The following is a 23,262-nucleotide window of genomic DNA, read 5'->3' on the forward strand; positions in this document are numbered from 1 at the left end:
TGTCTCTCTATCATAGGCTTTTTTTGGGGATCAGATTCCATTATTAGCATTTTTATGGCTATGTAGCACCTACATATTCCCAGTAAATCCGCACCACTGTACAATCCTTTCGAAATTATGAGGAATCCTTTGCACTCTTCGCCTATCACCTGAGGGTGACCATGGGCTTACCCGTGGAAGATCATCCATCCCAGTCAAGCCATAATAGAACAATGTAAACAAATCAAATAAAACAAAAGCAGCACTGCTGAGCATAAAATCGAGATTGGTATCATACCGACGTGAGACCAAGACATGAAATCCATCATCATAAAAACACAATATAGCAAAACAAGATCTGAATGCAGGCATAGATGCGCCTTTCCGAGGTACAAAGAACACGCCTCGCTCCAGTGAAGAGTAGCCTTAATCAGTACGTTTGGCTACGGCAGGGATTGCAGCCGATTGACCACCGACTGAGCCAGCCTCATAACTGGGAGGAGCTGCCTCTCGCTCAGGACTCGGCGCTTCTTCCGTATCCCAAGTGTCAACTGCATTCTCGTCCCAGTTGTCGACTTCCTGCTCAAGACTCATGACACCGGATTCCTGTGGGCCCATTGCTTCTGAGCCGCGACGGGAATTTCCGACAACGCCACCAAGCTCAACATCCTCAGCGCCCTCTTCCGTCATGCCATACCGACTTCGTCGGCGGCGCTCCATCATGCGCCGGTGGTACCAGTTACAAAGTCCGATGGCGCCTAGACTACCGACAACATTGGCGACGATATCGAATAGATCAAAGTCTCGTCCATTTGGAATAAAACCCTGCACAACTTCAGAACCAATACCAAGCCCTAATGTGCAGACCACGAGGGTCACGTGTAGCGTGCGCCGACGGGTAGTGTCCAAGACCCAGTAAAATACAACTGTGACTAGGAAAAAGGTGACGAGGTGGAGGAACTTGTCATTGGGCTGAAGCTGGGTTGGTATCGTTGAAGAGGTGCTGTGTGGGAGAAGACCGATGTAACCGGCTAAGAAGAGCAGGAAGATGAAGGCACCTAAGGGCGGTTAGTTGGGAGATCGCCGGAACCAGAATGGTAAGTCAGCAAAGCTTACCTGCGAAAGGGTAGCGAATGCGCATGGTCGAGAATCAAGTTGGTGAGGGAAAAGTGACAAGAATCTTTGGAATTCTTTTGTTTTGTGAAGGTGATTGTTTCTGTCTGCGTTTTGGGAGAGCTGTCAAATGTGGAGGAGTTCGGCCCCAGCTGATGCCTGGTGCGTCATATGCGGAGCAATGGGGATGTTCACAACAACAAGGAAGAGGTAAAAAGCTACAGAATCAAATGAATCCACAGTAAACCCAACAGAAGACCACGGAGAATAATAGATTGGAATAAGTCAAGATGTGAACAATAGCCATTGATCGCCAGTCGAAATAGTGACAATGAGACAAGATCTGCCGGTTAACTCCGCCTTCATGCCCTGTACTTCATCCCCGTCCAGAGAAACTTCCTATGAAGCTCCCCCGGACCTTCTTCATCAAACCTCTCCGCCACGCTATCATTTTTCGCTGGTTTGACATCTTCAGTCAATTTTACCCGGGGTCTTTTCTATCTCTATGCATTTTGTCCCTTCTCCGGCCCCTGTGTCGCGTCCGATCGGCCCGTAATCCTAATCGCGGAGAATCGAGTCTCGCCCGCCCCAGAACCGGGGTTTTGGAGCGAGCATGTCGCTCGGCCACAACGCCTGGCCTCCGGGCAATATTCGGCCCCCAGATGATCTTCAGGACTCTCCCCGCCCAGTCAATGGCTTAGTGAAGACTTTATCTGGCTCCCGGACGCCGCAAATACGCGGCTCTGTTGGCGCCGAAGCGCCGAACCCCAGCTCGACATCCGAAACCGATATCGCGCCCGAAGAAGACCCGCGCATTGCTCAATTCCGTGAATTGTATCGCCGCAGTGAGGCGAAAATAAGTGCTCTGTTCTCTGGACAATATTCGGAGGATATCCCTGCGGCTGAGGAAACTACTGAGTCGTCCGAAGCTCAACCCGAACGCGTCGATGATGTGCCTCCCCCTTTCACCGCCCCACGCAAGTCGGCCCGAAAGCTCGATGACGATGATTACGATGACTACGACGACGATGACGAAGACGAGGAAATGGACGATGTTGCTGAATCCCCTCTGAAAACCAAGTCCGCTGCTGTATCACACGAGCCTAGTGGTGCTGCGCCATTAGCACCCCGTCCCGGCACCTCGGTATCCACCGCTGCGGATGGAGGTAAGGAGCCAAAGAAGGAAACAATGGAGGATCTCCGGAAGCAACTCGAGGAAGACAAGAAAGCAACGGAGGAGGCTGCCAGAAGAAGCTTCCACACTTTGTTCTACACCCTTGAGAATGACCGGGATGCCATGCTCGATCAACAGCGCTTGGAAGAGTCGGAAAGACAAGTTGAGGCAGAGATATCCGGCCAGGCTAACATGGGCGGCAACAATGCCCCAGGCGCTTCCAATGGCTACAGTTCCTTGAGTAATACCAACCTGGGCGCTTCCAGTTTGACTCTGAAAAACCTTATCGCACGCATTGACAAAAAGCGAGACCGGGTTCAGGCATCGGATGCTGAGCTGCGGAGCTTGCTGAGCGAGGTTCGTAAGAACCGCAGTAAATGGGCGAATGAAGACAAGGTCGGCCAGGAAGAGCTCTATGAAGCTGCGGAAAAGGTTCTTAGTGAGCTCAAAGCTATGACAGAACATTCAACTGCTTTTTTGACTCGCGTCAACAAACGCGATGCCCCGGACTATCATACGAGTAAGCGACCCTTTCGACGCATCGCAATGATCTGTTTCATCTACTAACCTTCCACTAGTCATCAAGCACCCGATGGATCTTGGATCAATGACCAAAAAGCTGAAAGGCCTGCAGTATAGATCCAAACAAGACTTCGTCGATGACCTCACCCTCATTTGGGCGAATTGCTTGAAATACAATACCAACACCGAACATCCTCTGCGGAAGCACGCACTTTACATGCGCAAGGAGACTGAGAAGCTTGTCCCTCTCATTCCAGATATTGTCATCAGGGACCGTGCCGAAGTTGAAGCCGAAGAACGTCGACTCCAGCTTGCCGATAACGACGGTGCCGAGGAAAGTGACGATGAGCCCATCATGTCATCGCGGGGTAGAAAGGCTCCTGGCAAGAAGACTTCCAAAAAAGGAACAGCCCCTTCCCGTAATACTCCCAGCCCTGCCAGGGCCTCCAGCACTCAGCCAACTGCGCCGGCTCGCGCAGATTCGGACGCTGCCGGTGAAGCTAGTCAAAATGGATTTTCCACACCACCTCCTGGATCTAACACGCCATCTGACCCTGCTGGTTCAGCAGCGATAGCTACAGCGAGCCAGGATGATATGGATATCGACGGTCCGAGTACGTCGACAACTGCGCTTAGTGCCATGTCAGTTTCGGGCGGCGTAGAACCGGAAGACCCAGAGTACAAAGTGTGGAAGCAAGTTACCAAGAAAGATAGAGCGCGCGTTGCGGCGGAGCGACATCGTCTTCTCTGGGGGACAAGCTCAACTCTGAGGAACCCGCTTTACTCAGAAGTAAAGCTGGCATGCGCCGATGGCTTCGACACCAGAAACAAGCTACTATCGAAGCTGACAAATCTCGCGACGGGGAATCTCAAGCCATGGAACCCGAGGCCGCAGGCGAAAGCCTTGCAGAAGGTATTGAGGTGGAAGAAGACCAGATGCTGCCTTATTATTATGATGTCATGTCTGGTGTTCCTGATCTTCCTGAGCGGCTACTCTGGAAGGAAGACGCGCAAGGCAATGTTGTCGATGCCTCTGAAGAGTACCTTCGGATGCTTCCCAAAGGCCATTTTATCCAACCAGATAGCAAATTGACCCGCAAGATGAACTCGAACATGCGGCAGATGCAAGAAACTCGCAAGATCTGCTCAAAGATTGGCATCGTCAAGCAGATGCAGCTTCAATCACAGGTAAGCGAGTTGATTACTCTGTTATTATCCGAGCTCTCAGCTGACTTTCCTCTAGATGTACCAAAATCAATTCCAAAAATATCAACCCGAGCCATTTCTCGAGCAAGACATCGAACCACATGTCATGAATGACAACGGCCCTGTCATTGCCCCCTGGGCCTGTAGGGCAGCATTGCAGCGCTCAGTGGCTAAGATTTTCTATCACACTGGCTTTGAGGAATACCAGCCATCTGCTCTTGAGGCGGTTACAGATATTGCCGCCGACTTTTTCCAGAAACTGGGGGCCACCTTCAAGTCTTATATGGAAACACCAAAGGTTCCTGCCACCGAGTCACACGAATCTTCCCCTTCAGTCACCGAGTGGAAACCTGCATACACTCGTTCTGAAATTGTCCTACACACCTTGTCTTCTGTGGGGATCCACATAGATGAACTGGAGTCCTACATCAAGGACGATGTGGATCGTCTGGGAACCAAGCTCACCACTGCTCATGATCGACTCAGGTCACTCCTGACAGAACTCCTTCGACCTGCCCTTGAAGGCGGCGAAGACGGCTCAAACGCCTTTGCCGATGGAAGTGAACAGTTTGTCGGTGGTGACTTTGCTGAGGATATTGATGAGGATTTCTTCGGTTTCAAGGAACTAGGCTTGGATCGGGAGTTCGGCCTTTCCACGCTCAGTGTGCCCTTGCATCTGCTTCAAAATCGGATGTTCAATGCGGCCAATTCTCAAAACACGAGTGTTTCACAGACCGTTACTCTTTTCGCTCCGCCGCCCCCATATGCACGCATTTCAACGGACAACTTATCTCGCCAGATTGGACTCCTACAGGACTTCTTCAAGGGCAAGCTTGAGGCACACAATGATGAACCTCTTGTGGAAGACCTGGAGCTGCCCCCTAAGCAGCGTCCCATGGCCATCAAACCCCGCCTTCCAGCCTCTGGCAAAATCCCCCAGGCTAGTCTGCCGGGTCTTTCATCCAGTCCGCAGAAACGAGCCGCTCCGCCGATGGCATCCAAAACTGGCGGTGCAGAGCCAAGTAAGAAGAAATCCAAGAAGAACAGTGGCGTGGCCCTCGAAATGCCCAACTTCAACCCTGATGGCGAAGGCGACCAAGCAACTGGTGACCCGGCAACAAATGCTGATATGAAGACCGAAGAAACCGGCCTCGTTGATGGCGCTGGTGAATCCATGACCAATGGAGCGTGAAGAAGGCCTATGGTTGACTACGGACATGGTCCTATGCTTTCCTGAGCAACTCTCCTTCTCTTGCGTCACTTTCTTTGCTTTTGCATACCTGTCTGCAATTTTATTCTGATATTCAGTATGTGCGACTCATGTCCCACGACACAACCAAACAGAGCTTCCTGTCCCCTTGCTACGATACAGTTGGCGAAGAGCGAGCAGCAATAGGAGCCAGCACCCAATATTGGGCTATTGAGGGACTGTATTTTTTGACCCTCAAATTTGCAACGATACATTATCCAGTCCTTGTATTTTATCGGTTTTTCTTGCTTTCCCTTCTTTTCTGTCCTTGGAAAGACAAAGTGGATGCCCATTTTAGTCTCTTTGTATCATATCGTCCCTTGATGGGACTTTTCATTTCTCAACAGAATACCTACTCAGATTCATCCAATTCAGACCTATACTTGTGTGGCTTGTGTCTTGCTCTTAGGTATCAGCTAAACAAAGATCAATAGTGAACTAGTGCGTAGATTTATGTCAAGTTCAGACTATATTCCCTAATTAGGCGTAGTTCCTTCTTAATATCACTTGAATCACTTTCTCGAATCTCTGTCACCTTTTATATTTTACCTACCTTGGTAGGTACATGTATTTTCTTCCTTTTTTTCTTTAGCGCAGATGGCATCCAAGGATCATATGGGAATCCCACATCGGAGAAACTACATCAAGACTTCTATTCAACCGCTAATTATCGTAAGTGTATCAACTGCACAATAAAATAAAATATCCCATGAAAGGGGCTCTTTTTGGTATTTTCTGGGTTAAAAACATGGGAAAGAAATATGAAACTAATTCGTGAACTGAGGATCAATCAGCCTTCGGTATTCAATCGGTCAAGTTGTCAGAGACAACCACCCATAAAAACCAGGTTGAGATCGAGCGTAACGATAATAAAAAAAGGCAAAGTCCATAAGATACAACAGAAAGAAGTATGGCTCATTCAGCATTTCAAGACCAGCCTCGAGCATGCAACTGGTTTTTGTGAACAACAGCCACTGCAGCCCTACTGCTTAGATCAAGCCGTCTGAAGAGCAGCATCGCAAAAGCAATGCCATCGAAATCCCGTTCGAGCATAACATAAAGAGAAAAAGAAAAAGAAAACCGTGGAGCAATCGCAAAGCAGTTCGCAAAGCAGTTCGCAAATAAGGAAACCGAGTCATAAGACAAAGGCCTTGGAAGGGAACCGGCACGGTCATGGAGTGAACAAGGTAAAACTTGTCCACAACCATATAAATGTTACAGTTGAATTAGACGTACCACATACCCAGAGCCAGCCTGTTTGAGGTGCCTTCAATGGGAAGCAATCTCTTGGCTCGAGGCTCCTTGGGCTTCGGGTTCGTCATTTTCACCTCCGGTCCACTCTGGGGGGCCAGAGGTAATAGGAACATCCTCGTGGTGACGAGCACGAACCGAAATCAAGTGGGCATAGTAGATTGCAGGGTGGACAGAGACGGAGGTTGTCGAGCGGATGTACTGGTAGCAATGATCATTGATCATGCCCTCAAGGTCATTAGGTTTAAGACCCATCTCATCCAACAGGACATGGTAATGGACCGGGCGGGGAGTTCCCTGTAGAGCAATGTGTGTGTAGAGCAAGAAGTCCCAGTCATGTGGGCTAGTCACGTCCCGATCAATGAGAGTGCCCGGCAGGGGGCCGCCGTGGCTGTCCGCGGCTGCGCGATTCTTCGGGTCAGGGAACGCTCGAAGATGGTGGCGCTTGTTGGCAACCACAACACACATCTTGCCGCCCCAGACTGGCTGACCACACGCATGCGCAATGGCAAAGCGAATTGCAGGGACTTCCTCTGAAAGGATTCTCTGGTATTCGGACGCAGACACGCCGTCACGGAAATAGTAGACATACTCAGGAGCCTTACCACCCCCAACAGTTGCTTTCCACTCAGCCACCATGGGGTGTAGGATGTACTCAACCACTTTGTCCCGGATGATCTCAATTCGATCTCCATTGGTCTCGCATCCACCCATGTAGCGAGTTGCAGTGGAATTTGCGGAAACCGACATGGCCGCCAGTGACGGAGTCCACACCCCCATCATTGGATGAGTGACATCTGCCCCAATAATCATGGAGCCAGGGCGAAGACCTGAACTCTTCGACTTAGGGACAGCCCGAGCTGTGATTCCACCAAGCTTTGCATTCACCTTCATGAGAACGTTCGCGTGATATTGAGGCCTATTGTTGATACAGTGTGCAGCTTGGAGCACCTGAGAGGGAGTGCCATATCGGCAGTCAGAAGACTTCTTGATGCGAAGATAGACAAAAGAGTCCTTGTCAGGAACGATGAATACCATGAGCTGGGGCTCTCTCTTGTGCACCGCTGCGATTGTATCGTAAATCCTTTTGACAGCCATACCAATGTCTTCGCTCACTGCCTTGATAACTGGTCGGCCAGTCACCACGCCGCCCATGCTTCTGTACATCTTCACGAATTGATCAGCCCAGCTGGCAGCCTGGTCCTCGTTGATTGACTTGCGGTGCCCGGCAAAGTACCCGATGCCCCAAGCCACAAGATCCTTTTCATTGGGTTTGTAAAACTTCTTACCGCGGAGATCCCAGCTTCCCGAATGCTGAGGGTTATGTTTGCGGTTGCCCCCGAACTGAATCTCGGGGCTCGGAAGGAGACGGGCTTTGGTCTTGATCATTTGGTCACTGATCTTCATACCGTAAAGTTTCAGAATCGGATCATTCTTGTGCTGGAGAAGATCCTTGGACTGGCGAGCATTGGCCAGACGTTTCGGGGGCCTGGTCGCACACCATTGAATCATCTGTGCCGCCTGCACGTCGGTAAGCTTGTAGCGGTATCTCTGAAGGCCTTTGATAACCAGGAACTCGGCTGGGTAATGGACATCTTCTTTTTGCATCTCGACCAAGAGCATATTGGGATATTCGAGGCGGATGTTGTACCGTCTCATAAAGTACTCTTCGAGGTGGATTCGAGTGGACTTCCCGGTAGCCTTGTCGTAGTAATCAATGAAGAATTCCTTGGGCTTTGCATGAATCAGGCCCTTGACAATGAAACTCTTCATCTTGAAAGGGCAACCCTCGTAGTTGGGTGCCACTCGAAGACCCTGGATCTTCTTGTTCACCTGTGCGAAATACCTCGATTCCTTCGTACCGCCATATTCGTCGCGAGTTGACTGGAGATTCCTGACCAGGGTTGACTTATCGTTCCACCCATTCACATTCATCATATAGCCCATAAGACTGATACGAGAAAAGAAGACACAGTGAGCGACGTCAACATTGAGGATCAGACCATGCTATAATTGAACATCAGTTTTCCAATCTTCAATTTGAATCAACAGATATGGTCTTACAGGAGTTGGCTTAATTGCTTGGTAGATGCCTCGGTAAACGGAAGCACCCATATTGGCGAGCGGCTGGTAAAACTCCTGCTTCAGCTCCTCGTCCTCTCCGAGCTTGTCAAAGAAGAACGCCCGCTTGATTGCAGCAAATTGTTTGGTGGGCCATTCACGGAGCAAATGATCAAGGAAGCCTGTCGTTATCAGCTTGATGAATTGAAAAAAAAGGGCAATACCGAAAAGAAGAGTGAACTTACTCAGAGATTCAATCACGAGTTCATCCAGATCACGGCGGTTCTGCAGCCAGGCGTTGATCACCGCCAGATTAATCTTTCGCTTCTGGATGACGGACATTCTGAAAGCAGGATTCCGTCTGAACTCGTCGACAGTAGCAAGAGTCTTGATGTCTCGGGTCAAGTCGCCCTTAATGTCGATAACCTCATTCCAGTCATCGAAGTTTCGCAGCGACCTGCAATAACACAGGTTAGAAAATCCATAGTAGCAATCAGAAGGATATTACACGTACCAGCAGATTCTTCCACCGTCCCAGATACCATCGGGAATGTGTGCCTTTCGGGTCTCACTGTTCCAGCACTTTCTGAGGACCCGCCTGTCGGTTTCATTTTGGTCACCGTGCAGAACATTGATCTGGTAATTGATGAGCAAACAATGGTATTGCACAGGAATGGAAAATACTCACCTCATACTGGTAAACAGCCTTCTCTGGGAAAGAAGTGATCGGGTATGCATTCATCATAACCTCGACCTCTTTGCCGGAAGTGTTGTAGCCAACACGACGCTGAATTTGAGTCTCCTCTTGGACACCCTAGAAAAACGGATTAGCAAAACTCATTATCCACAAGTAGAGCAATTAGAAAATATCGGTCGGGAACATACAGAAGAAGGCCTAACTTTGAATCGATGCCAGGGAATGTCAATGTTCTTGCAGCCATCCCAGGCAACTGTCATGTAATCTTTGTGTCGGATAACCTTCTCTTGGTCAAGTCGGTGTTGCTCAAAAACAGCCACTTTCACACCTTCCCTTGCGAGGCGCTCATAGTTGGCCTTCTCCTCCGCGGTCCAGTTAGGCGGGAGTTCTGGAGGAGTTTCGACTCGACGAATGGGGGAGTCACTGCTACTTGAACCAGTGCTCTTTGGCTTTCGCTGCTCGCCCGTTTCAGGGTCATAACGAGTGCGGCGCATCCAAGCAGTGCTTTCTGCCTCCTTTTTGCGTCTTGCGTCTTCTTCCAATTTGGCCTTGTGGTCCCGCAGCTCTTGGGCCTGGCGCGGGTCCAGAGGCTTTGGTGGAGGGGCAGAAGGACGCATGGGAAGATCAAGGCTGAGCTTAGGTTGACGGGAGGATGAAGAGGAGTGAGGAGGCTTTGAAGATGTGGGGGTAGATTGAAGCTTGGACGAGGATGCAGGTCGATGGCCAGAACGGGACCTGTGCTCGTCTCCATCCTCTGTTGAGGGGTTCATGGCCTTTTTCGGGGCCATGATGGGTTGATGCTCCTATTGATCGCTTTTTGTTAGTCAAGTGTTTTTGGCTTCTTTTTCTTTTGGGCTCACTTCTGTACTTGATCAAGGATGTGAAGTCAGGAAGTAAGATGGATAATATGAACTGAGTTTGTTCTGACAGCAAGGTGGTGAGACTGCACGAGCGAAGGAGAAACCATTCGTTTCTTTGCTTCGCTCGGGCTCGGTGTAGGGGAAGAAGAGATATTAGCAGGACGATCACTTACAAAGCAAAGATTACAGTGAGCTCGAGGTGACAGTCGTAGAAGAAGATATGGGGGAGGTGATCACGGATGTCAAATGCCTTTGACGTGAAAGTAAGAAATGCCTTCGGCTATGCAGATAAGTGCAGGAATCCGAAGTGGAGAAGGCAAAGTAAAGAAGAGTGATGGAGAAGGAAGAAGAAGAAAGGAAGAAGAAACCGACGAGGGAGGTGCTTTTATACCCCCAGTAGTTAGAGAAGGTAGAGAAGGTAGAGCTTGAAAGAAGGAAGGTGCGCGTACCTTTTGAGTACGTCTAGTATTTATATGGCAGGAGCAGCCTTAGAGGACACCATCATACATACCTAGGTAGGTATATACCATTACCATAGTTAACTATACATCTAGGGCTACCTAGGTAGGTACATATGTATGTAGGGATTGCCCTCGAATGACAACTGTAGTCAAAGTCCGACCTATGTGACTAAAAGGTACCTGTGTATACTAGATGTTTTCCTAACAATACCAAGTACCCCTAGTGCTGAGATATCTCGCACTTTTACTTGAGATAATAGAGCTCGATTATAATATGATATAGTAGGCAACTAACCCTGTCATAACACCACGTCACAACAGCCACGGCAAGCATGATAACCAGGTACGACAACCAGGCATGACGACCACGAGCACGACCAAGTACGACAACCACAAGCACGACTAACTAAGCACGAACACTATAAGCACGAACACCATAAGCACGAACACCATAAGCACGACGACCACAAGCACGACTAAGCACGAACACCATAAGCACGACCAAGTACGACCACCATAAGCACAACCAAGCGCGACCAGCACAAGCACGACCAAGCACGACGACCACAAGCACGAAAACCACAACAATTATAACAACTCGGTCAAATTCCGCCATATCTAATTAAACATGTATATATGGCGATATCAAGTATGCTGCTTCACATATCTCGCACTTTTAGTTGAGATCCTAAATATTATATAAAGTTCGAAAGTAAAAGCTATAGAGATGCTTATCGTAGTATAATATTACCAAATTATATAGAATACTATCACTGTACAGCTTTGAAAACTATAGTCAAAGTCCGCCCTATGTGATTAGAAAGTACACATGCATACTAGGGTTTGTCTAACAATACGTAGTATCCTAGTCCTCAGATATCTCGCACTTTCAGTCGAGATCCCAAAATAGCTATCGAAGGCTCAGAATTAAAGGCTTTTCCATTCCTGCTATGTCGTATATGGTTAATTTTAAGCTCTTTATGCACCAATAACGATCCTCATAATGTAGTATAAACTTGTATTCTTGCCGAGGCCGATCTGAAGAACCGCGACGAAGGGTGCAATTTGCGCGCCCAGCCCCGTTTGACAAATACTTCGTTTACCTTAACGATTATGCTTGGCATGACAAGACCGGATGGGCAATCTAGCCTAGGTAATTAGCCAGTGAGCCAGACAGCTGTTTACGAAAGGGCCCTTCTGCCCATACCCGAGACGGGGTAAACAGCCGACAACCAGTCGTAATGGAAACATGAAGTAAACGGACTGAAGATACAATTTTCCAATCCGGTCCCTCTAGGTCTCGACTTCTTATCGGTAGATAAAGGATGGTACGAATTGGGGGTACGTAGAGCGCATGGAGACAAACCACAACTATGAAGCAGGTTCCGATGGGGCTACCTACATGGGTACATACGTAGTGTCTTCGCAAAGGACGTGTCCCTAGACTCTCCAAGCAGCGGTGTAGAGCAAAGAAAAAACCTGAGTAAGATGAGTATAATTGACATATTAGCAAATGGTCTACGGATAAGTCTCTCTTTACCATAGCCAACAGCATTCCTTTCACCTCTGGTGGTGCATTTTAGTAGAGCGGCCCTAAAGCTGCCAAAGCTGGTTGTTCTTAGTGCTGCTTCATCACTTGCGTATAAGTCAGCGCACGATATCATATGGTTCGGGCTCGAGAAAGGCTGGGAAAAACTCGGTATAGACGTGATATTTGGAAGGAACAGACCTTCGGAATATGAAGTGCGATCAAAGTGCGACCAAAGTGAGGAATAGATGAATACTTCAATAAGCCGACTTTAGTATTTTTAATATCATCCTAGCGCTCACTGAGGTCGTGGTTTCACGTTATATGTTAGAACCGAATAGATTAGTCTACCTATAAAATCTATAGAAATCTATTAGCCCATACAAAATCTAACATATTCACTCAATGCTTTAGCCGCCGCTACGTAAGTAATTGATATGGTCTATCTATCTGCTATGCTTGTTTGCGTTATGGTTTGATCAAAACGTAAATTCGGAAAAGAGTGAGAATGGCCCACTCGACTATCCGTGCTAGTGTATAGAAAAAGAACTAAAAAAGACATAATAGGCCCGAGCCGCGGTGGATGCATTAGCACGGATAGTCATCGCACCCATTCACCCACTTTTTAAATTAACAACCACGAAGGAACGAAGTCAAACCAGCCAACGCAAGACACCATCATGCCAATTATCGAGGAAGTGCTTGAGGCCACAACGCTCGGTCGCGCGATCAACGACGCGTCCGACAAGACCCTGCGCACGGTTCTAAAATCCATCTGCGCGAAAAACGACCAGGCTCGCAAAGAAGCCGAGAGTCAACTGCTGGTGACAGACACCGATACCGATACCGAAGAGAGCTCTGGCAACAATAAGAGACAAGTACCACATTACGCGTTTTGCGTCAATTGCGAGAAGGAATTCGATGTCACGACAGATACGAAGGAAACCTGTCGATATCATCCAGGTATGACTGCTTAAAATGGAGATCGTGGTGTAGTATGCTCGATAAGCTAATCCATAATAGAACCAAGTGAGCCCACTGGCGAAGATCTTTATGTCGACAATTACGCTGAGTTTGAAGTGGACACCGATGAAATGCGCGAGGATTTCCCAGAGTGATTTACGTTCGCGTGTTGTGATGGGAATCTCAAAGATAACCCCGATGGGTGTGTGATTGACTTCCATCGGGAACAGTATCCCGATGCGAAGCCGCCGAAAAGGTCGAGGGCATTTTGAGTTGAGGTGCCATGCAGCACTACCTGAAATCCAATGGGTAGTTTTACGTCTATGTATTAAGTTGAGGCTGTGGTCGTGGTTTTCCCCAGCACTATCACAATTGTGTAAGCAAAAAGACATTTCCTACCTACCTAGGTAGGTACGTGTAGGGCTTTGGATTGGACAGAGTATAAAATGACGTAGGGCCCCACTACCCCACCATTCCAGGAGGGTACCCAAGGTCGCTTTAAGCTTATATCCGTGGATATTGCAATATCAGGTGGACATGGAATTCATCAATGAAATATTGGTCAGCCAGACAAGAGGCACCGGGGAGTTCAGGCCATATGGACCTAAGATCTATAGGCGAACGATGGTATGGGTCTCATTTACTCCTAAAATAACGGATTGATTCATTACAAATTTCCGTGCGGAAGGTGTTTTCTGGAGTCAATTGTGAGATTAACTGCTTATCTGAGTCTGTACAAAGCATGGTTGGGTCCACACAACCAGCAAGCAGATATTGATGGCCTGTGGCCCTATTTGAAAAAAATAGAAAGAAATAAATGCCAGATAGATCAACGCCGATGGAAGATGCAAAAGGGGCTGGGCTCTGAACAACCACGTATGCCCCGACCATGTTTCATGAAATGCCCAGGAAAAAAAGAGCCGGGCATCAAGTCCTCAAAGACGAATCGGGATATTTTGTGCGCCGGGAAAAGAATCGCAAAAGCAGAGGGCAAGAGATTTACACTGCAGGTGAACCGTGGGCCCCATGGGGAAACGAACAACCACGGGATCAACGGTAACCACCTGTGGATGGTATGTCAGTGAGAATGTCATTATGGGAGAGATAGATGATGAGACTTACCGGAGTAGGGGTTCAGTCCCGGGGTTTGGCCTCCACCCGGTCCGTGTGTAGCTTGCGGGATCTGTATCTGCGAAACGTCGGAAGGAATTTCAACGTGACGAAGAAGATCTATCATTTTCTCGGGAGAAAGACGAGTGATGTTATAGGCAGCCGCAGGGGGCAGGATGCTCAAGAGATTCACCACTTCACGAGGCAGGGGAGCTGGAGATCCTTGGGGTCTGTATGAGGTGCTCTGGCCATTCAACTGTTGTACTCGTTTCGGCTGGTCGAGACGCCGAGCTTGCGCGCTCTTCATTGGCGACTCAGCGCGAACAAACTTCCGTGGGCGACCTGAATCTTCATCGTAATCATCAATGGGATAGGGTCTCTTAGGTGAGTTGAGGGAGGTATCCAGGTATCTGGCCATGGGAGAACCGTGGGTTTCCGCCGAGATTCCTGGCATGTGGGTCTTTTGCTTTGTCTGGGACGGGGACAAAATCAGTTGCACTGACGTAGGGTCGAAGTTGGAGTTAGAGTAACGATTGGCGAATTGTTCCAGAGCAGGATCCTCCGGGTATAGTTCACGCATGCGGTTCTCCAAGTTGATCACTTGGGTGAGGTCACCGTAGCGAGATTCATACTCATAAAGGAAGGAAAAGATGGGCTTAGCCTTGTGCACGTTCTCCGGGTTTGAAGTCAATTTCCTGACGGTCGTTTCGAACACCGCTCTGGCATCTTTGGCAGTGGTTAGTAAGGCTCTCAGGAACATGGGAGGTAAACTTACTGATAGTGTCATTAATGTCAAGCAGATGCCTCAGGTATTCGAGCGCAAAGTGCTCATCCTCGGGGAATAATTTGGCACCCCTCTCGAAGATCTTGGTGGCCGCAGGGTCTTTGTAGCAATGGTACTCCATCAGAGCACTCGCGATATAAACATCGCTGGTAATTCGACCGCGCTTCCGGGCTTCGGCAAAGATTTGGCGAGAGCCAGCCAGTTCTCCTGGTTTTCCCTTACCCTGGATTCGACGCATCGAACGCATGAGAGCAATCCACGCGAAGGAGACAGTTTTGGAGATAGTATTGATCTGAATGGAATGGGCCTTCCGAACCGCATCAATCTGTGCTGTCTTGGCAGCTTCTCTTTCTTTGGCTTCAGGATCATCCTCATCCTCATTCGCAGGCTGGCTTTCCGCATTTTGTGGAGCAAAATAAGCTTCGATGCGCGCGACATCCTGGGTTTCCTGGTTGCGAGCTTTATTGATCAACTCGTAGAGTGCATCAAGCAACTTGTCGTATGGTTCCCGGACCTTGGCAGCACGCTTGGCGGAGTCCTGTTCCGAATCCGAGGTAACCTCCAGTCGGTCCGCGCGTTTGAACGTCAGCAAGCAGCTCTCAGGGTTTGCTTCAATGCCATTCTTCAAGAACTCTGTCCATCGTCCTCCATGTCGTTCGAGAAGCAGAACTCAGCTGCATCAAACCACATCTCGGGCAAGAAAGCCAGTGCCATGAGTGCCTGTTTGTAGAAGTACACCACGCGTGCCTTGTAAGCGGCAGGGTCTTCCTCTTTCAGGACCAGAGGATCTTCTTTTTCCCATGCGATCCAGCGCTTCCAGATATCTACTTGTGCTGAGAATTCAACATCGCCTTCAGATCCCGGAAGGGGAGGCATCGGTGGAAGCGAAGTGCGAATCAAATCGCGAGTGATGTTTTGCAATTCGGTGTATGAGCTACGCGCAGTCATGTAGGACGGCGAATGTTCTTGAAGGAATTTGCGGCCCTGGTAGAAAAGGTTAATACAAGCCAGTTGGAATCGAGTACTGTTCAGCTTACCGTCAGCTTGTTTAGGTTCATCTCGAATTGATCATACTCCTTCCAGAGAGCATTAACAGCTTGGGTCGGCACGCCAATGGCTCGTTGGTAGGCCTTTCGCAGTAGATCCATCTTTTGTTGGTCCTGCCAGCCAGATCCACCAACGATGCCTGGCCCAGAACGGATGAACTCAATGTAGTCAGCCCAGATGTTTCCGGAATCCTTGTCCATCCCGACATATTGAATGGCCATATCATATGCCGATGAAATGGTCTTCCTTGCCTCGCCAGAGGCATCTGTAGTCAAAGGATTACGACGGCGGACGTAATCAAGGTAGACGGACCAGAGCTGAACGCTGGGGGTCGTCAGGAGCGTTCGGTTGAAGATCTGCTCCAAGCGGAAGAATTCATTGAGCTCAGACTCCATGCTGGCATAAGCCACCCATTGGTCGGCCTATGATGTATCCCATTAGCAATTTTGTACATAGCCGAGAAAGAAAAGGAAAGCACAAAGAGAGGGGGGCAAAGGCAGGCTTACCGCCATGGGAAACAGCTTCAAGAACCGCTCATAGGTCTCGCGTGCGCTGTCTAATCTGTTGCGGCTTCTGTGCTGGGCAATTAACTCCAACCAAGCAGGGATATCACCTCGGGGATCCTCTCGAATCCGGTCTTCCAGCATGCCGACACGGTCGTGGGCCAGACGACCCTTCGAAGCTGGAGAGTCAGGTACAGGAGTAGGGACAGTACTGTTCTGCATCGTTGCGGATTGCAAGTCTTGCGCAGCCCAGTGCGATTGGCCAGAAACAGAAGAGGGATCAATATTATGAACAGGATCAGGAGAATAAGAACTATTGGCAACATCTGGTCCACTGGCAGGTCCCTGCTCAGTTTGGTGTGATGATACATCAGGGGAAGTGTTTTGCATTGCATTTCCTGAGCTGGGATCTTCAGACATGGTCACAGGCATAGCATTCACATCTTCGCCCCCAAGTACAGCCGGCGGCTCATACTCCGCATCACCCTCGTCATCCTCATCATCATCAACCTCAAATCCGCCAATTGTTCGGGTCTTGGGCTGTGCCTCAGCAGCAGATGCTGGCGCGGGGGTCGACGACTCAGCACGTGAGGGGTTGTGAGAAGGGTCCGGGGAGTTACTGGTCTGGCCAGCGTCTGCGTCTACTTCCGAGGCGACGTTTGCATCTGAGGCGACGGTTGGGTTGGGGATGGCATCTTCGGTCTCATCCGAGGGAGCTGCATCAGCGGGGTCGGCATCAGGTTTCTTTGTCTCGGGAAAGGAGGCCGAGTACTGATCTCCCAACGCCAGTGAGGGGTCGTAGTCATCTGATTCTGCGTCTGAGTTATCACCTTCCTGCTCCTCGGTAGGGGATTGGGAATCGGGATTCAAGGCTTGAGCCTGAAAGAAGGCAGTCTCGGCTTCATCATCCGCCATGATGGGATGATTAGTGCGATAACTGCAAGGTAGAAGAAAAGTGAGCAACTAGTAAAGTCACAGGTTCACGGCGCAAGCTAAGCAGGGTTTGCGCGACGATATCAGATTAAGCTAGAATAAAGACGAATCTTCCGAAGGTCAAGGGTTAAGGTGGAGCACAGCCACTTTTGACGAGATAACCCTCAGCCGCAATGTGTCTGATAGCAAATAATCGCTAAGAGGGAGAGCAAAGCTGCGATGGCTGGTGATGCAAGTTGCCCGGGTAGTGAAATTGGGGTCACGTGCGGGCGGTGAGGACAATGCGAGGGACGCGAAAGGCGCGTCGATCGATGGGCTCCTCGCATTGAGCTAGAGGGGTTGAGAGTAAACTGCATTCTTGTGGACCTGTTGATTTCTCTTGATTTCTCTATTTCCTTCTTCTTTCCACACCCCCCTCTGTTTATACAATATTCTACTCTTGCCTCTTCAACTTTTCAACCTTCCGTACATACTTAAATACTCTCATATCTTATCACAATGTCCGTCGTGTCACTACTCGGGGTGAAAAACCTCAACAACCCGGCTCCTTTCACCGCCCCTTACCAATTCGAAATCACGTTCGAGTGCCTTGAGCAGCTTCAGAAGGGTGAGTACTGACCTGATTGAAATATTCCTAGTCGAGTCTTCTAACGAGTCCTTTCAGATTTGGAATGGAAACTCACCTACGTCGGATCCGCCACTTCGTACGTCCACCCTCCCAACACTCCTTATTTCCTACCAATTCCGCAGGGTCTAACTATAACAGCTCCGAGTATGACCAAGAACTCGATTCCCTCCTCGTCGGACCCATCCCGGTCGGGGTGAATAAGTTCATCTTCGAGGCAGATGCACCTGATGTCAAGCGCATTCCTACTTCAGAGATGCTTGGCGTCACCGTCATCCTGCTCACATGCAGCTATGACGGCCGAGAGTTCGTCCGGGTTGGCTACTACGTGAACAACGAGTACGACAGCGAGGAGCTGGCAGCCGAGCCCCCCCGCGAAGCCCGTTATCGAGCGTATTCGCCGCAATGTCCTCGCTGAGAAGCCCCGTGTGACCCGCTTCGCCATCAAATGGTGAGACCCCTTGTTTTGTTTGTTTACATGCCTGATGGGGCTTTCATTTACTTTTTTTTCTCCACAGGGACTCTGATGACTCTGCCCCTGCAGAGTACCCGCCTGACCAGCCCGAGGCCGATGGTCTCGACGATGATAGTGCGGCCTACGGTGCCGAGGAGCGCGAGCTCGAGGCTGCGCTCCTCAAGGAGCTCGAGGAATCCAACAAGCCCGCCCAAGGCGATGACCACGAGATGGAAGGCGCCGATGCCCCTGCTGGCAAGGAGGATGAGGAAGAAGAGATCTCCGATGCCGAGAGTGAAGATCTCGAGGCGGAGAGTGACGACGATGAGGATGACCTTGATGAGGAAGAGGGCGGCGATGGTGACGACGATGTCGAGATGGGCGACGACACAGAACCCAAGGATGATGCTGCCAAGCCAACTCACCAGCCTCAGCCCGAGCTCATGGTACACTAAATCATGGTGTCCCGCCGTCTCGCAGGAGTGGTTTCTCTGCTTTTAAACTCTTACTTTTTTGAATGCTATTTAATGACAGCCAGAACGCAATGTTTACGACCCTTGGACTGATTTTCCATGTCCTTCCCCTGAATTGACATTTACTATAGGTCTTTGAAATAGAATTGGTATAATTTTGAATCCCATCGACCTTCAATCTGCCATTCATATTCCTTTCCTTTAAATATGTCGTAACAGGCACAGCTGCAAGGCCGTTTTTGTGCCACATAAAACCGACTCCCAGATATCTACCAGGGCATGGATTAGTATCAAACAGCCTTCTGCTTTAAATTTACCAAAAACAAAGAAACACCTACAATTGTATGGAGTACGATCAAGGTGGATCCAACTTGAAGCGGGAAGTCAAGAAATGGAGGGATGATATTGCAAAGTGATCTATCACATCCCAGCAGACACGATGGCCTAACTAGCCTGACGCCGGCAAAAAAAAAGATAAAGACCCCTACTCTGTATAGTTAAACCATTTTGAAAAACCTAGTACTCACTAGGAGAAATCGCCTACAAGCCAAACTTCGAACCAAGTGCTGTTGTGAAATACCGGTCAGCGACAGTTATGCAAGGGGGTTAAACACTATACATAGGTTTGTGGACCTGAAGGAAGATCGACTTACCGCCCAAGACAGCTTTCTTCTTTTGTTGCTGTACGTATTTGCCGACATCGTTAGCAAAGCCGCTGCTGTTCTCCTCTAGCCTGTCCATGCTATCTCCGACAATCCCGAGACGCTCCGTGCGTTCTTGGACTTGACGTGACATGTAAGACCAGTAGCCTTCCTGGCTGCCACCTGCAGCTGTCGGTGGGGTCCGGCCTTCTTTTTGGGCTTTCCGACGTTCTTGCTCTTCGAATTTCATTTGTTCGACCATCCCCTTCGATGGAGGTCGGTCCGGACCACCGACTAGATTTGAGGTTAGATTACAGTTAGAATGGCATCGACGGGGTTTGACGTACTCAGAATGTCCATGTCAGCCGGCGAAATGTATTGTGTGCCGGAGATCCATTGGACGTTCGTGATGGTAGGACGCGGGGGAACCACGGCTTCGGGGTTGAAAAGTTTGTCTTTTGAAGGGTGTCTGTGGGCAGGGTTAGCATTAGCACCATGTTTCAGCGAACTGATGAGGGACACATACAGTCCGTTTCCACCTCCCCAGACATTGAACATTCCAATTTCTGACGGGCCGACCCATGTCATGATGTTTCCAGTAGGGGTGATACAAGATTCCGATAGGCGTCGCATATCCGCAATATGGTTAATCTTGGTGCAACCAATATCTCGAAGAGCGGGGATCGAGAATGCTCGCGCGTGGCCGTCACCGAAGAGACCAACCAAGCTGTAGCCTCGTCCTTCAGTCTTGACGACGGCTGCTGAGTCACAGAGATAGTCATCCCATGCCTTGTGGGCACCCTTTGATGTTGGGGGCTTGAAGATTCGACAGCCAGAGGCAGTCACGGCAATGACGACACCATTAACTTTCACGCCATTCCTCAAGCCTCCGACTGCACTTGGTGTAGCCAGAGCAAGACCGCCAGAGTCGGCATCGATGGGAATGACATTGATCACCTTGTCTTCAACAGCCGATGATCCAGCAAAAGCAGCTTCGTAGGTGCCATTGGAACCAGGGAGGATCTTGAATGTTGCCACATTGCCCCTATTCGTGCCGACAAAGCAGCATATGCTTGAGTAGTCTATAACATAGTCAGTACACTGGTTTGATTCGCAAGCCCAAGCCATGCATAATTACCTTCGCCGTCCAAAGTCATCACACCAAATTCGATCTGAGTGGGCCATTCTGGTTTGACTTCCTCCGAGCCACGGTTCTTGAGGAAACCGCTCCGCTTCGGTCCCTTGAGCAAGTCTGATAAATGTGCGGTGTGTATGATGGCTGGTCCGCGCAGGTCAATAATGACCAAAGTACCACTCTGGTAACCGGCCGCTACAAATCCAACCAGCCCATGCTTCAACGCCGTCACCGGACCTTGTTGCATATCCAAAAGAGTCAGAGGTAGCATTCCCGTCTTGAGACCAGGGTCCGTTCGCTTAGTTATCGTAGTCAGCTTCCCTGGCCCTTGATTGACACCGGGAGGCTCCTCACTCCCGTATGAGGGGTTATTGCCCCATCGGAAGACAGCAAGCTCGCCGGTCTTGAGTCCAATAGACATTTCCCCTGTGCCGCTGGCGAGAGACATTTCAGTCACCTCGATGTTGCTGACTCGGCCTATGGCGCGGGCAAGATCAACTTGAACCACGTCGCCGTTCTCGATTTCATCATCGTGCCCACAGTCCCAGAGACGGACTGTCCCATCTGCGTGCGCGGTTGAAATGACGTTGCGGTTCTCAAAGCGTTTGAGAGGATTCTTCGCTTCTGCGCCGCCCAAGGCAAACTTCGGTCCCTGCAATCGGCGCTCTTTCAGACCAAGCCACACCGACCGGTCAACGGGAGTAAGCACAGCTTTATTTACAAAGGGGTGGACGAAAGTGAGAAACGGATGAAGCATGTTAGTAGGAGTTATTGCGTGTCCGCTGGGGAAACTCAGGGAAACAATTTCACCCGAGGATAGCATAGCGATAAGTGCGATTGGATCATGGGCGCCATTGAAGTAGGGCGAGGATCGGGGGATGAGGCAGAGGTCGACAACCTTAGCTCCCGGTGGGACTGAAAGGTTTATTTGTCGCCGCGGACGCTCGAGGTAAGTAGACAGGATTTGCCAGGAGGACGTCTGATAATTGGGGGTTGAGCCCATGTCCAAGAAAACGAGGCCCTTGCTCTGATCGCCTACTGGTCGACCACCAGCCACCAAAAGACCAGTGTCGTCCGGGTTATCTTTTGCGCACCAAATAGCCTTTGTGATTGGCTCTTTGGGTCCAGCAGGCTCGCCAGGTGAGCCTGGTCTGCCAGCACCTGGTTGGTCGACATTGGGTGTCTGGATAGTCCGGGCATGAAGTTTACGGCCATCCTTCGTATCCCAAAGCACTAGACTTGAATCTTCATGAACAGTCAAAATGAAGATTCCGTTGGGGTGCCAGATCGCGTTGGTCAATTTGGGTCTGCGCACGTCGCGGGACGGTAGGGAGTCTCCACCAGGTGCCCCAGGAGGGATTTCGTAGACAAAGTACTTTTGAGCAACATTTTGTTTGAATGTAAATGTCACTGCTCCCTCTGGATATCCCACTAGGATCTTGCCAATGTCTCGTGGAGAGAACTCCAGAGATACGACGGGGAAAACCGCGCGCGGGGGGTTTCGTTCCAACCACAAGTTCGGAACTTTGAACGGCGTCAAGGACTCTCGATCGAGATCGTACGCAATGATTTCACCTATTCACGGTCAATATGCAGTTCTTCTCTTCCGCCTAGTAATTTACGGACCATTCTGCATGCCGATAAACGCATAATCCAAGCACGGGTCCGTTAACAAAGCAGTCACATGGCCCGGGGGCGTGTAGGAAACCACCTGGCATCCAGTCGCCAAGGAGTACACGCAGATTTCATTCCTGGAGTCGATGCTAATCAGTTTGTCGGCGCAAAACTGAAGGAACCGCGCGGACGCCTTCCGCGGGAACTGAAAGACCACTGAAACCCGTCGTTGCCCAAAGACATAGATCTGCCCGCTTCCGAACTGGGTATCACTGGTGCCGACTGCGATGAGGGATTGTATGGGATCGTATGCGATAGCACTAATCTGCGAATTCACGCCACATCGTGCGAACTGAGAACAGCGGTGTCAGTTGGGAAAAAAGAGGATGCCTGGGATGCCAAGAACTTACATCGTCCAGGAGGAACAAGTCCGGGGACAAGCCCTCGGATAGGTCCTTCTGGATACCAGCTTGCTTTCCTCGCAGGAACTGAGCCATCTGCGATAGAGGTGTAGCAGGTTATGGAAAAGTAAAAGTAGAAGTTAAGTGCGGAGAGGGAACACCATTGACGCCATGCAGAAGCTAAACAACGGATCTGCCCCGCTCCGCCCCTATCGCCCTATCGGTTCCGACTTGGCATTGAAGGCAACTTGATTCTTCTCTTGTATGTGCAATGGCATTCATATATATGTACGGATTAGCGATACGGAGATTGAATTTCATTTCAATTGACCCCTTGGTAAGAACGCTATAATATCAATGCAAAAATGAAGAAAACTCCAAATCACATGCAGCGAGATAGGGCCCTCCGCTTGAATAGATCTCGCTATGCAACAGAACCAGTCTAATCGTGATCGTCTAGGTATCACATTGGACATAT

The 23,262-nt window shown here is 49.7% G+C and overlaps 7 protein-coding genes across 7 annotated transcripts; 3 read left to right on the plus strand and 4 right to left on the minus strand.

Annotated features, from left to right (window-relative positions):
- Window positions 1-405: 405 nt before the first annotated feature.
- On the minus strand, window positions 406-1,120 carry N7519_011138 (VanZ family protein; the record flags this gene model as incomplete). The annotated part of the gene is made up of 2 exons (XM_057297911.1): window positions 406-1,037; window positions 1,096-1,120. The coding sequence occupies 2 exons, from the start codon at window positions 1,118-1,120 to the stop codon at window positions 406-408; spliced, it is 657 nt and encodes a 218-aa protein (XP_057145793.1).
- Window positions 1,121-1,705: 585 nt separating this feature from the next.
- N7519_011139 (SAGA histone acetyltransferase complex subunit SPT7) lies at window positions 1,706-5,186 on the plus strand (the record flags this gene model as incomplete). The annotated part of the gene is made up of 4 exons (XM_057297912.1): window positions 1,706-2,786; window positions 2,845-3,473; window positions 3,503-3,976; window positions 4,032-5,186. The coding sequence occupies 4 exons, from the start codon at window positions 1,706-1,708 to the stop codon at window positions 5,184-5,186; spliced, it is 3,339 nt and encodes a 1,112-aa protein (XP_057145794.1).
- A 1,326-nt stretch (window positions 5,187-6,512) lies between these two features.
- Window positions 6,513-10,040, minus strand: N7519_011140 (putative eukaryotic translation initiation factor eIF-2C4; the record flags this gene model as incomplete). The annotated part of the gene is made up of 6 exons (XM_057297913.1): window positions 6,513-8,501; window positions 8,559-8,737; window positions 8,801-9,012; window positions 9,070-9,191; window positions 9,244-9,369; window positions 9,441-10,040. The coding sequence occupies 6 exons, from the start codon at window positions 10,038-10,040 to the stop codon at window positions 6,513-6,515; spliced, it is 3,228 nt and encodes a 1,075-aa protein (XP_057145795.1).
- Window positions 10,041-12,781: 2,741 nt separating this feature from the next.
- N7519_011141 (uncharacterized protein) lies at window positions 12,782-13,219 on the plus strand (the record flags this gene model as incomplete). Its single annotated transcript, XM_057297914.1, has 2 exons — window positions 12,782-13,064; window positions 13,125-13,219. 2 exons carry the CDS (start codon window positions 12,782-12,784, stop codon window positions 13,217-13,219), a joined length of 378 nt encoding a protein of 125 aa, XP_057145796.1.
- Window positions 13,220-14,114: 895 nt separating this feature from the next.
- Window positions 14,115-17,423, minus strand: rna14 (cleavage polyadenylation factor subunit RNA14; the record flags this gene model as incomplete). Its single annotated transcript, XM_057297915.1, has 6 exons — window positions 14,115-14,128; window positions 14,187-14,900; window positions 14,950-15,567; window positions 15,591-15,942; window positions 15,996-16,427; window positions 16,512-17,423. The coding sequence occupies 6 exons, from the start codon at window positions 17,421-17,423 to the stop codon at window positions 14,115-14,117; spliced, it is 3,042 nt and encodes a 1,013-aa protein (XP_057145797.1).
- Window positions 17,424-17,939: 516 nt separating this feature from the next.
- asf1 (nucleosome assembly factor ASF1) lies at window positions 17,940-18,975 on the plus strand (the record flags this gene model as incomplete). The annotated part of the gene is made up of 4 exons (XM_057297916.1): window positions 17,940-18,048; window positions 18,106-18,145; window positions 18,208-18,459; window positions 18,585-18,975. The coding sequence occupies 4 exons, from the start codon at window positions 17,940-17,942 to the stop codon at window positions 18,973-18,975; spliced, it is 792 nt and encodes a 263-aa protein (XP_057145798.1).
- Window positions 18,976-19,533: 558 nt separating this feature from the next.
- On the minus strand, window positions 19,534-22,880 carry N7519_011144 (uncharacterized protein; the record flags this gene model as incomplete). The annotated part of the gene is made up of 7 exons (XM_057297917.1): window positions 19,534-19,559; window positions 19,647-19,928; window positions 19,982-20,103; window positions 20,161-20,716; window positions 20,773-22,344; window positions 22,396-22,735; window positions 22,794-22,880. 7 exons carry the CDS (start codon window positions 22,878-22,880, stop codon window positions 19,534-19,536), a joined length of 2,985 nt encoding a protein of 994 aa, XP_057145799.1.
- Window positions 22,881-23,262: the final 382 nt, after the last annotated feature.

Source organism: Penicillium mononematosum (assembly GCF_028829835.1).
Source record: "Penicillium mononematosum strain IBT 11891 chromosome Unknown utg000005l:1.0-9366267.0:1.0-9372171.0, whole genome shotgun sequence".
NCBI lineage: Eukaryota > Fungi > Ascomycota > Eurotiomycetes > Eurotiales > Aspergillaceae > Penicillium > Penicillium mononematosum.